Below are 15,345 nucleotides of genomic sequence, written 5' to 3'. Positions count from 1 at the left end.
TTTCAATTATGTTCAAACTGTTAGTGCAGTTCAGTGGGATCTAAATGAGCAGTCTCTATGAAGTTGATGGATTTTTTGGGGGGCCATAGATATTTTGACACTGCACAGACCACTTTTATATCATTTGAAACAAAAAAGTCATTTATGGTGGTTAAAATATTCGAAACTGTTCTTGCTCGGTTGCTGGGATCACTGCACACTGCAAGCATAATGATGTTCAATAATATCACTCTTAGTAAACGTTCATTTTTTGATGCTGCTCTTAACGTGAATCTCATTTCATTTTCCAGGTGGCCATAATGCTGTGTGCCGTCAGTATACAGTACTGGATTGTATCGTCCGATTGATCTAAATCTTACTTCCTGTCAAGTTGGAGACAGTTGGCAGCAGCTGTTCAAAACCATAAACCACTTCTTTTTTTTTTTTATCAAACAGCCTTTCAGTACTCACAATCTGATACAAGGTGGGACAAATTGTGCATGTATTTCTGACTTCACCAGAAATGGCCTCCTCTGCAACTTAAATTTCAGCAAGTTAGATGGTTTCTCCATCCATCCATCCATCTTCTTCCGCTTATCCGGGGTCGGGTCGCGGGGGCAGCAGCTTCAGGAGGGACTCCCAGACTTCCCTCTCCCCAGCCACTTCATCTAGCTCATCCCGGGGGATCCCAAGGCGTTCCCAGGCCAGCCGAGAGACATAGTCTCTCCAGCGCGTCCTGGGTCGTCCCCGGGGTCTCCTACCGGTGGGACATGCCCGGAACACCTCCCCAGGGAGGCGTCCAGGAGGCATCCTGATGAGATGCCCGAGCCACCTCATCTGGCTCCTCTCAACGTGGAGGAGTAGCGACTCTACTCCGAGTCTCTCCCGGATGACCGAACTTCTCACCCTATCTCTAAGGGAGAGCCCGGACATCCTGCGGAGAAAACTCATTTCGGCCGCTTGTATCCGGGATCTCGTTCTTTCGGTCACGACCCATAGCTCGTGACCATAGGTGAGGGTAGGAGCGTAAATCGACCGGTAAATTGAGAGCTTTGCCTTTTGGCTCAGCTCTCTCTTTACCACGACGGACCGGTACAGAGTCCGCATTACTGCCGAAGCTGCACCGATCCGCCTGTCGATCTCGCGCTCCATCCTCCCCTCACTCGTGAACAAGACCCCAAGATACTTAAACTCCTCCACTTGGGGCAGGATCTCATCCCCGATCCGGAGAGGGCATTCCACCTTTTTCCGATCGAGGACCATGGACTCGGATTTGGAGGTGCTGACCCTCATCCCGACCGCTTCACACTCGGCTGCGAACCGCTCCAGTGAGAGCTGGAGATCACGGCCTGAAGAAGCCAACAGCACAACGTCGTCTGCAAAAAGCAGAGACGCGATGCTGAGGTCCCCAAACCGGACACCCTCAACGCCTCGGCTGCGCCTAGAAATTCTGTCCATAAAAATTATGAACAGAATCGGTGACAAAGGGCAGCCTTGGCGGAGTCCAACCCTCACCGGGAACGAATCCGACTTACTGCCGGAAATGCGGACCAAACTCTGGCAACGGTGATACAGGGACCGAACCGCCCTTATCAGTTGGCTCGGTACCCCGTACTCCCGAAGCACCCCCCACAGAACCTCCCGAGGGACACGGTCGAACGCCTTCTCCAAGTCCACAAAACACATGTGGACTGGTTGGGCGAACTCCCATGCACCCTCGAGGATCCTGCTGAGGGTGAAGAGCTGGTCCACTGTTCCACGGCCAGGACGAAAGCCACACTGTTCCTCCTGAATCCGAGGTTCGACCTCCCGACGGACCCTCCTCTCCAGCACCCCTGAATAGACCTTCCCAGGGAGGCTGAGGAGTGTAATTCCCCTGTAATTGGAACACACCCTCCGGTCCCCCTTCTTAAAGAGGGGAACCACCACCCCAGTCTGCCAATCCAGAGGCACTGTCCCCGATGTCCACGCGATGCTGTAGAGACGTGTCAGCCATGACAGCCCCACAACATCCAGAGCCCTTAAGAAATCCGGGCGGATCTCATCCACCCCCGGGGCCTTGCCACCGAGGAGTTTTTTAACTACCTCAGTGACTTCAACCCCAGAGATTGGAGAGTCCGCCTCAGAGTCCCCAGGCCCTGCTTCCACAATGGAAGGCGTGTCGGTGGAATTGAGGAGGTCTTCGAAGTATTCTCCCCACCGACACACGACGTCCCGAGTCGAGGTCAGCAGCACGCCATCTCCACTGTAAACAGTGTTGACGTTGCACTGCTTTCCCCTCCTGAGACGCCGGATGGTGGACCAGAATTTCCTCGAAGCCGTCCGGAAGTCATTCTCCATGGCCTCGCCAAACTCCTCCCACGCCCGGGTTTTTGCCTCAGCAACCGCCGAAGCCGCGTTCCGCTTGGCCACCCGGTACCTGTCAGCTGCCTCCGGAGTCCCGCAGGCCAAAACGGCCCGATAGGACTCCTTCTTCAGCTTGACGGCATCCCTTACCGCCGGTGTCCACCAGCGGGTTCGGGGATTGCCGCCACGACAGGCACCAATGACCTTACGGCCACAGCTCCGGTCGGCCGCCTCAACAATGGAGGCGCGGAACAAGGTCCACTCGGACTCAATGTCCCCCGCCTCCCCCGGGACGTGGGAAAAGCTCTGCCGGAGGTGGGAGTTGAAGCTCTTCCTGACAGGGGATTCCGCCAGACGTTCCCAGCAGACCCGCACAGAACGTTTGGGTCTGCCAGGTCGGACCGGCATCTTCCCCCACCATCGGAGCCAACCCACCACCAGGTGGTGATCAGTTGACAGCTCCGCCCCTCTCTTCGCCCGAGTGTCCAAAACATGCGGCCGCAAATCCGATGACACGACTACAAAGTCGATCATCGAACTGCGGCCTAGGGTGTCCTGGTGCCAAGTGCACACATGGACACCCTTATGTTTGAACATGGTGTTCATTATAGAAAATCCGTGTCGAGCACAGAAGTCCAATAATAGAACACCGCTCGGGTTCAGATCGGGGGGGGCCGTTCCTCCCAATCACGCCCTTCCAGGTCTCACTGTCATTGCCCACGTGAGCATTGAAGTCACCCAGTAGAACGATGGAGTCCCCAGAAGGAGCGCTCTCCAGCACTTCCTCCAGGGACTCCAAAAAGGGTGGGTACTCTGAGCTGCCGTTTGGTGCATAGACACAAACAACAGTCAGGACCCGTCCCCCCACCCGAAGGCGGAGGGAGGCTACCCTCTCGTTCACCGGGGTGAACCCCAATGTGCAGGCGCCCAGCCGGGGGGCAATAAGTATACCCACACCTGCTCGACGCCTCTCACCGTGGGCAACTCCAGAGTGGAAGAGAGTCCAGCCCCTCTCGAGAGGGCTTGTACCGGAACCCAAACTGTGCGTGGAGGCAAGTCCGACTATATCTAGTCGGAACTTTTCTGCCTCGCACACCAGCTCGGGCTCCTTTCCAGCCAGAGAGGTGACATTCCATGTCCCAAGAGCCAGCTTCTGCAGCCGGGGATCAGACCGCCAAGGTCCCTGCCTTTGGCCGCCGCCCAGCTTGCAATGCACCCGACCCCTTTGGCCCCTCCCACAGGTGGTGAGCCCATGGGAAGGGGGACCCACGTTTCCTTTTCGGGCTGAGCCCGGCCGGGCCCCATGGGCGAAGGCCCGGCCACCAGACGCTCGCCTTCGAGCCCCGCCTCCAGGCCTGGCTCCAGAGGGGGGCCCCGGTGACCCGCGTCCGGGCGAGGGAAAACGTGATCCATTAATTTTTTTCTTCATAAGGGGCTGATGAGCCGTGCTTTGTCTGGCCCCTCACCTAGGACCCGTTTGCCATGGGTGACCCTACCAGGGGCATAAAGCCCCAGACAACATGGCTCCTAGGATCATAGGGGCACGCAAACCCCTCCACCACGATAAGGTGACGACTCACGGAGGGGTAGATGGTTTCTATTTAAAAAAAAAAAAAGAAACATGTAAAAAAACAATCATGCAATTGTGACCATAATGTCAGCTCACCTTCAATTTCCATTTCCCCAGGTTTTACAATTGAAAATATACTGTATTTTGAAAAATGTGACCTTGAACAGTCAATGCGTTATACATTTTTGTAAACCACATCCCCCTTACGCGCAGGAAGCTCTGTGTGGGCCAAAAGCCTCTGAGGGGACAGACAAAGGCAGAGACACATAAAGAGAACATTGTTAGACCATAGCAACAGGAATTCGTGATACCTGAACAAAAACAAGTTTCGGAACAAAGTACCAAAATAGACTCAAACATCGAAAGTGAATTACAGCATGAAGAAAGGAGGGGACGACTGATGATTTGACCTGTTTCCTCTCTTTGTGATGTAACATACGGCTTCAAGACAGAGGTGAGTTATTGTAAATGGTTTAATCTGAAGACGACTACTGAAGAAAAAGTGTGACAGCTGCAAGGATGCGAGGCGTGTGACGCAGTCCGTCATAGGGAATGCTTTGTTATTCCAACGTGAGGAATGTGAGTTATGTGGAGTGGCTGTGCATGTGTGTGTGTGTGTGTGTGCGTGTGCGTGTGTGTGTGAGAGAGAGTGTGTGTGTGTGTGTGTGTGTGTGTGTGTGTGTGTGTGTGTGTGTGTGTGTGTGTGTGTGTGTGTGTGTGTGTGTGTGTGTGTGTGTGTGAGAGAGTGTGTGAGTGTATGCCACTCTTGCTGTCGGTGTTGTAATAGTCATCGAAGACAGTGTCTCTACTTGACTCTACGTGACTGATACGTTAGGACAAATGGATGCCGTGTACATTTATTCTACCGACAGAAAAATGATTGACTATTTGCCAGGTTGGACTCAGTATTGTATGTAGTTCTAATATCAAGATCTTGGTATCCACTTGGTTAGATAGCTTTTGGCTTCACACTTATAAAGATTTTGGCAGGTGTTTATTTGTTTTGACCTGGTATTCAAAATCTTTGAGGTACAGAATTTATGTAACTGCAGAATGTTGATCAGAAGACCGAAAGCATCGAACCTAAAGCAAAAGCAGAGGGTGAGGGTCCCGTGGGAAACAGTTAATCTCTTAATGGAGAATATGTAAGTCAGCTTTTCCTTACAAGAAGTTTGTATGCAAAGTAAAGCGCTGTAAATAGTGACAATTGGGCATATTAACCGAGTTACCAAAAATTAACCAATTGAAATCACAGGAAAAAATGTAAAGTTACTATTACAAAGAAATAAATAGAACATTTCCGTGTCTTCGACTTAAATGTGGTCTGTGTTTTGCTGGAAACCACGTTCTTTTTTCCGAAGAGCATCACTCTGGGAATTACCCCATATTCAAATAACTTGGGCAGGTGCTGTGACATTTGGGTTGCTGAATAATACTCCAGTTAGAATGAGAACATCCCCAACATTGCAGTAGGCCAACATCACATCACAGACAAAGAGAAAGGAGGAAAGAAGGACAAAAATGGAGAAAAGAGACATCGCAGCAGGTAGCCAGCCGCTCACGGCAGCGCCATAATAAAAAAAATCGGACTTTCTAAATATAGCTGTTTGTTTGTTTATTGGAATATACGTATGAACAAAAATATTCCAATAGGAAATGCAACATGTTCATGTGTCCTTGGAGTCTTTACCAAGTTACAATAATTAAAAGTACCAACGATCAACTCATGTGCCTCTGAGCAGGTATAGCTTGTAGTTTAAGATTACAAATGTATCTTTTTGTGACCCCAGTCCGAGGGCCTTCCTGACAAGCCCCAATACTTACCTTACGTGCAGGTTTTTGATGCAAAGTCTTACTCGTGACAGGCTAGTCAGTCAACCACACATCTGAATATGTTTGCCTACTCTACTAGTTTCACGAATGCTTTTGACTGAGACGTTTGTCACAGGCTTGTGTGTGAACATGCAACTTGTGCAGCATCAACGTCCCTGTGGCTTTGCAGATGTTGTAAATAACCACCGCAGTGTCTGTTATCTGATATGTTTTGCACATAGACTGGGACAGGGGTGAATGCGCCTGTGTGTTTTCTGTGAACAAGTAAGTTTCGCGTTCTCATCAACAGGCTGTCTTCGGTGCAACACGAGTATTAGAGGCTGGCGGACTGACGCATACTGCAAGCTTTAAAGCTATTATATGTGCGGTAAGTACAAATACAAATGCTGATGTACATGTTTTGCTTCAACAATGTGGGAGGTAGAAATGGCGCGATCATAGTTAAACCCAAGTGAAGCTGATTCACTTTTCTCTTACCTATCGGGATTGCCCTGCGTTGCATTTAGAACTCTGACATTTAGTTAAAATAAGAAACGTGTTTTTGTTTTTTGTCTGGGGTACTTCTGAAGACCTGATGGCTACAAGTATGAGCTCGTCCTGACCATGGCATCCATGGACACCCCCATCAGTGGACAATGGCCTCATGCCTGATACAAGCTCAGAACTGATCCACAGTGCAAACGTGTCTGGTATAAAAAAAATGATAATAATGAATGGCAGTTGCCAAAACTCAGGGGAGTTGCGGATGTATCAGCACCATCTTTATGCAGTGGTGTATAGTGTCATCCTTGTGCCGGGGTTGCTCGGGAACATCCTGGCATTATGGGTGTTCAGGCTCTACATCCGAGAAACTAAAAAGGCGGTGGTGTTCATGATGAATCTGGCTGTGGCTGACCTGATGCAGGTAAAGTCCTTTTAATTGTTTCTCTATGTTTGAGCCCACGTCTACCTCACAGTTAGGAGGGTACGGGTTCGATTCCACCTCCGGCCCTCCCTGTGTGGAGTTTGCATGTTCTCCCTGTGCCCGCGTGGGTTTTCTCGGGGCACTCCGGTTTCCTCCCACATCCCAAAAACATGATTGGTAGGCCGATTGAGCACTCCAAATTGCCCGTAGGTGTGAGTGCGAATGATTGTTTGTCTCTGTGTGCCCTGCGATCGTAAAATTGTCTATAATTACCTGTGGAAATCTTCAAAAAATGCTTATGCGCACCAGGATTTGTCATGCATAACAGAGCACATATTTCAAAACTTCATCAGTTCTCCCAAAAGTATAACTACAAACAATAACACCTTTTTGAGCTTCACCCATCAATCGTCTACCCATTTTCTATCTCTTGCATATGAGACATGATCATTCTAATGTCTGCTACCTCTTTTGTCAGGTTCTTTCCCTGCCTCTGAGGATCTACTATTACCTCAACGACAACTGGCCATTTGGTCGTACGCTCTGTATGATCTGTTTCTATCTGAAGTACGTCAACATGTACGCTTCCATATACTTTCTGGTGTGTGTGAGCATGCGCCGCTGTGAACTCATTATGCGGCCGCTAAGGTACAACACCTCCAGGCAAAAGGTGGACCTGGTCGTATGCATCCTGGGGTGGCTCTTGGTTTGCCTGTGCTGTCTGCCCTTCCTTCTGCTGAGAAACCCTGATGATGGCCTTGTGACCTCAGGCATGGTGTGTTTCTCAGAGCTGCCCATGCATATGGTCAGCACCTCAGCAGCCTGGGTTATCTTGATAATAGGCGAACTTCTCGGTTTCATCATCCCTTTCACCGTGGTCCTCACCTGCACCTGCCTGACTGCAGGGAGCCTTCGGATGAGGACTACCGGGACCATTCCTGACCAGGGTGAGAAGCGGAGAGCTTTGAGGATGGTGCTAAGCTGCACCATTGTCTTCTTAGTGTGCTTTGCGCCTTATCACATCACTATGCCCTTGGACTTCTTGGCAAAGGCCAACTCATTGAGCAGTTGCACCCTGAAGGACCTGATCCTGATATGTCACCCTGTCACACTTTGCTTGGCTAGCCTAAACTGCAGCCTGGATCCCATCATGTATTACTTCACAACAAAGGAATTCTGGAGGCGACTGAGCAAGCCAGATATACCAGAGCGAGGGATTTTAAGCAGGTGAATGTCCCAAGTGGAGGACTTGGTGTTAATGACTTTTTTTGAAGGACCAGTAATTGAAACCACTAATCCTCATGATGTTTGCACTTTGAGATGAAAATAGAGCTGTAAATTACAAACCAAGTGCGTATTCTGACCCTATTTCATGCATATTTTCCAACTCCATGCTGTATAAGCTTGACTGCTTACTCAATACAAGCATATCAAGTGATGTGTATTTGTGATATGAGGGATGGTGAGGCCTCAGCAGATCAATACCTGATATCAGTGTGCATAATTATTAGGCAGCTTGTTTTCCTCAGGCAAAATGGGGCAAAAAAAACATTTACTAAGTGACTGAAAAGTCTGTAAAAGTTTTTTCAGAGGTATGCAGTATTCTTGAAATTGCTAAGATATTGGGGTGTGACCATAGAACCATCAAATGTTTTATTGCAAATAGTCAACAATGTTGCAAGAAACGTGTTAAGGAAAAAAATGATGCAAATTAACTGCCAAAGAGTTAATAAGACTGAAATGTGAAGCTATCCAGGAACCCATTATCCTTCAGTGCTACCATATTCCGGAAATTCACTCTACCTGGAGTGCTCAGAGGTACCAAGCGTTTAGTGCTCAGAGACAGGGCCAAGGTACGGAAGGCTGTCCACCACTGAACAAGACACACATGTTGAAATGTAAGGAAATATCAGAAGACAGACTTTTCAAAGATCTTATAATGAGACGAGAGTGACTCTTAACGGACCAGCTGGACACATGGCTGGATCAGTAACGGCCACAGAGCTCCACAAAATGTGGACTTGAAATTAACATAAATTAAAGTAAAACAAAAAAGAATTCAAAATAACCAACTGCTAGTTTTTAGAAGACACTATCTTCAAGCAGTGGTACAGTAAAAAATGTGCATGTTTCAAGAAGATTTTTATGCAGGAAAATAACAGCTTGATGATTGTTGAGGCACAAAACGTTAATCGTCAACAGATCAAGAAGCTGACAGACTCCATGGATGGAAGTCTTATATCTGTTATTAAAAAGAGTGGCTAGACCGGTCACTGTTTTATTTATTTTTTTAAATGTTAATTTGTAAATTTTGAGTTGTTTATTATTCTCACTTTAACAAATGAAAGTGAGTTGGGAAATTTTCTATTTTTACTTTAATTGCGTAATAATTCTGCACATTAATAGTTGCCTAATAATTGGCACACTGACATTTTACCAAGAAAGCCAGAATCTCACTTTTACTGTATGCATATTAAAGTTTAAAGTTAATTAACATTTTGGTTGACCGAGCAGTAGTTGTACAAAAACAAAATGAATCCTCAAAAGTACAATTTGCCCAATAATTCTGCACACAGTGTATAACTAATGATTGTTAAGAGGGCAATGAAATGGTTAGTCACTTTCCAAAACGCTTCTTTTATTTGGAAAATGATGACGAGAAAACACATGAAACGAAAGTTAAATTCAGCTTTAATCACCAAACAAAGTGAGATCTGTTAAATGGCTGTACACGTGGCTCAATAATCATATATTGTTTGGGGGGGAAAAAAAAAAAAAAAAAAAAAAAAAAGGCCAAACATTTCAAATACCCTTCACGTTTGAGTGTCTTTCTGGACAGACATCCTGTAAGATTGCCATTAGTAGTCGGGGACCACTAGGGCACTTATAAAAAAGCACATTTATATCTTCAAGAAATTCAAAATAAATGTGATTTTTGAAAAACTGGACCATACCCAAGGATTTCTTTCCATAATTTTACAACATAAATGAGATTATAATTCAGATTATTACCAGAACAAAATATATGTTGTGACATTGGGGTCTTTAAAACACAAATGAGGTTAAACACACAGGTCATGTATGAACCTACACTGTTCTCAGGTATGTTATCATGAAATAAACATTCTACGACAGCAGTCCAGCAGAGACATCAGGGACGTGCCTTCTGGATTTGTGCTTCTATGTAAAGACACTGGAACATGTCCAAGGTAATGTGTGCTATCATACTACTACATGACAAAACCCACAATGGTATACTTTACATCTCATAAGTATACGAGTAGCTTTACAATTGTGTGCGACAGTAGGCTAATTAACACATACAGGTCTCCTGTAATACAGATGTTGAAATACAGAAGAATAACAACAAGGAGTTTGAAGGCAGCTACAGAAACTAAAAACAGGAAACAAATAGTTTGTAAATCCTCAGTTAACTGGAGGACGCAGGTCTGTTGTTTTTTTTTTTTTTTTTGCACAAGACGGTGGGTTAATAGTTGAAATCTAAGACCATTAAAGGTTTAAGGGAATGTAGCAGAGGAGACTAAAACACATCACTGAGGGTTAAAGCAAAGAACGCAAACCAATTCTGGAGATGCACTTAAATACAACTGTTAACGTTTCAGCTGAAGCCTGTTCCCTTTGTCACCTCCTCCCACCATCTCTCTGCCTCCGTCGCTCAGGTTATCACTATCACACTCGGACAACGCTCCCATCAAGCCTTGCAGATCCGAGTCTCAGTTACGAACCTGTTTTCAAAATGATGAAAGGTGAAGCACTCCTCTGCTGAGCGCTTCTGGATGCCTCCACCTGGAAGACATGACCAAGTTAATGCCTTTTTATTTCTCGTGTCACCTCCAGACGAAGTTTAGCCATGCTAACATACAGTAGATCTTCCTTCACAGAGCTGGTACCCTACAGAACTTTGTTTCCCTAACAATTCGTACAAATTTCCGTATACATTACATTATTGTCAAAAATATTACCATGGGTGACGCTTAGATAGTTGTAAACAATTTAATCCACTCACAAGATATTCCAACTTCCTTGCTCCTAATTCTCCAAGTTTGCTGCTCATTTTCTTTTGTCTTGATCCTGTTTGCTAAAATAACCTAACTGTGCTGTACACCTCCCACACTGTTTTTATTTCACCACACGGTGTGTGTGTGCGTGTGTGCCTATAGCCTCTTTCATGCTGCATGGCAAAAAAATGAAAGCCGTTTGCCCCAAGAGAGAACACCTCGTCACGTTTAGGATGCTGCTTATGACCGTTGGATATTATTTAATACAATTCCTCAATAATGGACAATACTATTATGACTCTTCTACAATCAGCAAAAGAGCATGAATAAATATAAAACTGCTGAAAGTAGAAGCAACCTTGTCAAAAAAACAAACATGCTTTCTTAACGCTGAAGAAAAAAAAGATTACGTTCAGACCTGGGAGGCTGGCACGACGCTCCATTTTGTAGGTTTCTTTGCCAGCGCACAGTCTGCGGATGTAGGAGCCCAGAGGCTTGATGTCCTCAATGCGCTCGGTCACCACTAGGTCCTCTTGCACCAGGTAGCTACGGTACGAGCCGGACTGGGACAGAATCACAGGAATTTGGTTTAATTGCATCCCACACGATTTAATTAACAGCATTACACCACTTTTCTTTTAAATAAAACTACAAATGCCCTTACAGTAACTGAAGGCAAACAAATTGGCACTACGAGTGGACAAATTATTAAATTGTAATTTTTTTCAAGTCTCAGATATAATTTTGAATTGAACAAATCTATTTTTGGTACCGTTTGAAATGTGCAATACATGTTACAAGTAAATATTTGTCCAATATGTAGCTTACTAGAGAAGAACTATTAATCAGAGAAATTATCCTTAGAAGATATTTTTATTCTTGTTTGTAAAAAAATAAACAAAAAACAATAATTCAATAACATTAAAAACAAATACAACTTACACACACGATTTGACTTTTTTGAATATACTACACAATTATTATTCTAAATCCCTGGATTAGCCCAGGATTTTTTTTTATTATTATGGGGCAGTCAATGGAGTTTACTACCATTTTGTGTTTCCCATCAAACTCACCATCAGCTGTGAGAAGAGGTCAATGAGATCTTGAGGAGGCAGCACCACCGAAGTGTTTAGGGGAATCACAAAGCAAGTCTTCAGAGTCAAGTCCAGATATGCTGTAAGCTTCTGCTCGCACAAAAGCACAGGCATGTATCAGATGGATATCAAAATCCAGCTCAGGCACCTTCCCTGCATGACTTGTATCCCTCGCTCACCCTGTTGAAGTCATGGAGGATGTAAGCGGGGTCTCCGGGCCTGAAACGGGGAGGTGGGACGCTGATGACAGCCATGCTGTCAGTAATCTCCACTTCTTCCTCCACCCGGGGGAGATAGTAAGGCTGCCCCTCTGCATCGCCAACGGTTGACATGTCGCTGAACTGCATGGCGCCATGATACAGCCTCTAAACGACACAGGCAAGAGCAAACTTCATCTCTAAAGGGAAGAAATGGGCTGCAGCAGGATTTTGACTTGACTTTTAAGCCCACATTATCCAAGTGGAAGAGCAGCAGGGAATTGTTTTGCTGCACATTAAAAACATGATTGCAAAAACCCGCTCCTGTGACGAGCACAGAAGCAGGACAGGTTTCCCGTTTGGCTAGGTTGTACGAGCATTACCCGGCTGTACACGTTTACGTATGTTTATAGCGTTTTCACACAAAATGCTTTACAGAACATACGACAGAAAATAATAGGCAGTTTGAGTTTTATCCACACTTAAATTGATCCTCATCTTTTTTTCCATGCTGCACACATTTGAGCATCAAGTTAAATCCTTTTATAAGTAATAACTGGAACAATATATAAAGCCCAGAAATAGTTAAATAAACATTAAATACAGACGGTGGAAAGACATAAAACTGTAAATAAAGTAACAACACAGAAGTAATATTGTCTTTAAGGCTTAAATAATACTGACTGAAGACCATAAATAGGAAATATTCATTAATTTGAAACGTCATACTATATCATAAATATACAGGTCCACTGGTGGTTTAGGCAGGCTCGCTCCATCGTTGCACAGGCCACCAACCAAAAAGGCTCGTAAATAAATAAAACTTTATTTTTGAGATGTCACGATTTTAATCTAGAAAATGTACTACTTTACTCTCAAATATGTAAAACTTTTTTTTAGTAAAATTGTCTCTTAACTGCCTTCATAATAAGCAACCAGGGGGAGCCAAAACACAATTAACTGAGCAGAGGCTTTTTATGCAAGTCTGTTTCTTATCCTTTAATGAGCCAAGGCACACAATTTACATTGGCAAATAACATTACATTGTACACTAAACAAAAACAACAATAAAAATAAATGCACTAAAATAATAAACGGGTGGATGCCTGCGAATTTAAGTGTAAATTATGAAGATAGATAGATAGATAGATAGATAGATAGATAGATAGATAGATAGATAGATAGATAGATAGATAGATAGATTTACCTTAGGAGTGAAATAGCGATATAGGCATGCACCCCCGACGATGAGTCCACTGAGGATAAAGGCAATGCCCAGCAGAGTGACCAAACAACGACCTGTGGAGCCAGCGATGCCCACCGGAGCAGTAGCGAGCTCGGGGTCCTACACACACGAAAACACACGCACACACACACACACACACACACACACGTACACACAAAAACGTACACACGCACGCACACACACACACACAAACGGAAAAGATGCACGTAGGTTATTCATCGTACACGCACACGTGAATCAGAAAACACTGCCCTCTATTCGTCATAGAATTCGGCGTCATCTTCACGGAACGGGTGCAAATGTGTTTGCAACCAACTACTGTTTGCACAGGGTGGAAATGCAACGGAGCGAGTACGTACAGGCCTGCTAACAGTTACTTCTACGCACATACTGTCGCTCACCTTCACAACGGGCTCCTTGACGAGAGCTTTCTGCGCCAGAGCCGGGTTGAAAGCGATCTTCACCATCGCGCCACAAACACGTTGTATTCCAAAAAGAAGAAGTAAATATGCGTTGCTATCGGTGCCGGACTGTTGGGCTGGAGTGTTAATTCTCGCAAGCTCAGTTCTGTGACGCACTTTGCAGCCTCAGCCTAATATGCAGCACTTCCGGTGGCCGTGGGAGGCTCGCTGGGATTAAAAATGGCAGCTTCTGATTCTCTTTCATTTCACAATGAATAATGAACGTACATACGAGCACTCTGCTGCTAATTAGAACAATATTCGTCATACTGATAGCTGAACAACAAAGTGTTACCAGTCGCCACGCCCGTTGCGTTTTATGTATATTAATATGATTTTTTTATGTTTTTGTTGTATTTGGCGCCTCCTCGTGGTTTCCAGTGAAAACGTTTAACCCACAAAATGACAACAATGTACAAGACACTCGCAGTGTTTCTCAATTGACATAAGACGCAGATTTTTCATTAGAAGACTCGCGCGTCGAAAGGAATAATTACAGAGAACAGCAGAAAGCTTGTCTGCAATGCATGTGAAGCTCCTGGATGTTTACGTGGATATGTCATTGAGCAAAATATTTCTTTCAATCAATTTGTTCAACCAAGTTGTGTTTATAACTTAACCGAAACTTCAGTTACTCTGCTGTTAGCCAAAGTCATGTCATTTGCATCGATGTTCATCAGTTAATAATTAAATGTGTCTATGTATCATGGAGAGCACAGGTGTGAAACTCAAGGCTCGGGTGCCAGATACGGCCCGCCACATCATTTTATGTGGCCTGCGAAGACAAATTGTGCATCAAATTCATTACTAGAATTGCAAATCGTCTTCACTTTTAATAATATCTTCTTTTTTTTTAATATTTGACCAGTTTTTACTCGTCTGATTTGAAAACGAGTTATTTGTCAGTTTGTTTTGTAGCTTTTACTGTATATAATATGAGGTTCTCTTACATTTATTTGGGTTGACAGTTATAATGGCCCTCCGAAAGAAGCCATGACTACAATGCGGCCCGCGAAAAAAATGAGTTTGACACTCCTGTATGTCGAGAGAGGGAGAGGGACACAATGCCCCCTGTTTGCATACACTTCTGTGTACATATTTTGGAGTTTTTCTTTCGTGGTTAATGTTGTGGAAATACCTGTGTATGTGTAACATATTAAAAACAGTTAAAATAATTTATTATGTATTGTATTGGTGAAAAAGCTGTTTGCTTAATGTGAAATATGTAAGAAAAAAAATTCAATGCATAAATGTAAAATATTCTACTCAGCTACACTATAAATAACTTCCAATTTCATTCTAAATTCATTTTCAACATTAAAATGGCAGAAATTATGCCAGTATTTTATTCTTATTTTATAATGCACCCAGGATATCAGTATATTATGGAAAGATAACAGTGGGTGGTGTGGGAATTCTACATGGCCTCTACTGTTATTTATTTTAACAGTAACCTACTGTATTCGGGATTGCAATACGTGCCAGTAGAATAACTGTCAATCTGCTATTAAAAATTAGGATTAATAATAATAATGATGATGATGAGATATATATGACGCCCACTTTTCTTTAACACTCTCAAAGTGCCCACAAAGAATACATCCGGCCACCATCAAACATTCACATCCAGCCATAGTAAAACCATTTGAATTGTACTGGAGGCAAGATGGGTGAAGAGGACACAATGACATAT

General features: G+C 44.5%; 2 protein-coding genes across 3 annotated transcripts; one reads left to right on the top strand and one right to left on the bottom strand.

Annotated features, from left to right (window-relative positions):
• Window positions 1-4,118: 4,118 nt before the first annotated feature.
• On the top strand, window positions 4,119-8,679 carry gpr174 (G protein-coupled receptor 174). 2 transcript variants are annotated; one of them, XM_037261698.1, is made up of 4 exons: window positions 4,119-4,349; window positions 6,018-6,095; window positions 6,298-6,632; window positions 7,111-8,679. In XM_037261698.1, exons 3-4 carry the CDS (start codon window positions 6,372-6,374, stop codon window positions 7,861-7,863), a joined length of 1,014 nt encoding a protein of 337 aa, XP_037117593.1. In that variant the 5' UTR covers window positions 4,119-4,349; window positions 6,018-6,095; window positions 6,298-6,371; the 3' UTR covers window positions 7,864-8,679. The 2 variants fall into 2 exon arrangements, with proteins under 2 accessions (XP_037117593.1, XP_037117594.1); XM_037261699.1 differs by lacking the exon at window positions 4,119-4,349 and adding an exon at window positions 4,388-4,474.
• A 627-nt stretch (window positions 8,680-9,306) lies between these two features.
• Window positions 9,307-13,941, bottom strand: LOC119128857 (integral membrane protein 2A-like). The gene is made up of 6 exons (XM_037261700.1): window positions 13,593-13,941; window positions 13,153-13,290; window positions 11,928-12,113; window positions 11,728-11,838; window positions 11,070-11,214; window positions 9,307-10,439 (listed from the first exon to the last, which is right to left on the bottom strand). Exons 1-6 carry the CDS (start codon window positions 13,656-13,658, stop codon window positions 10,345-10,347), a joined length of 741 nt encoding a protein of 246 aa, XP_037117595.1. The 5' UTR covers window positions 13,659-13,941; the 3' UTR covers window positions 9,307-10,344.
• Window positions 13,942-15,345: the final 1,404 nt, after the last annotated feature.

Source organism: Syngnathus acus, chromosome 10 (genome assembly GCF_901709675.1).
Source record: "Syngnathus acus chromosome 10, fSynAcu1.2, whole genome shotgun sequence".
NCBI classification, from domain to species: domain Eukaryota; kingdom Metazoa; phylum Chordata; class Actinopteri; order Syngnathiformes; family Syngnathidae; genus Syngnathus; species Syngnathus acus.
This window is presented reverse-complemented; position numbering and strand designations above follow the sequence as displayed.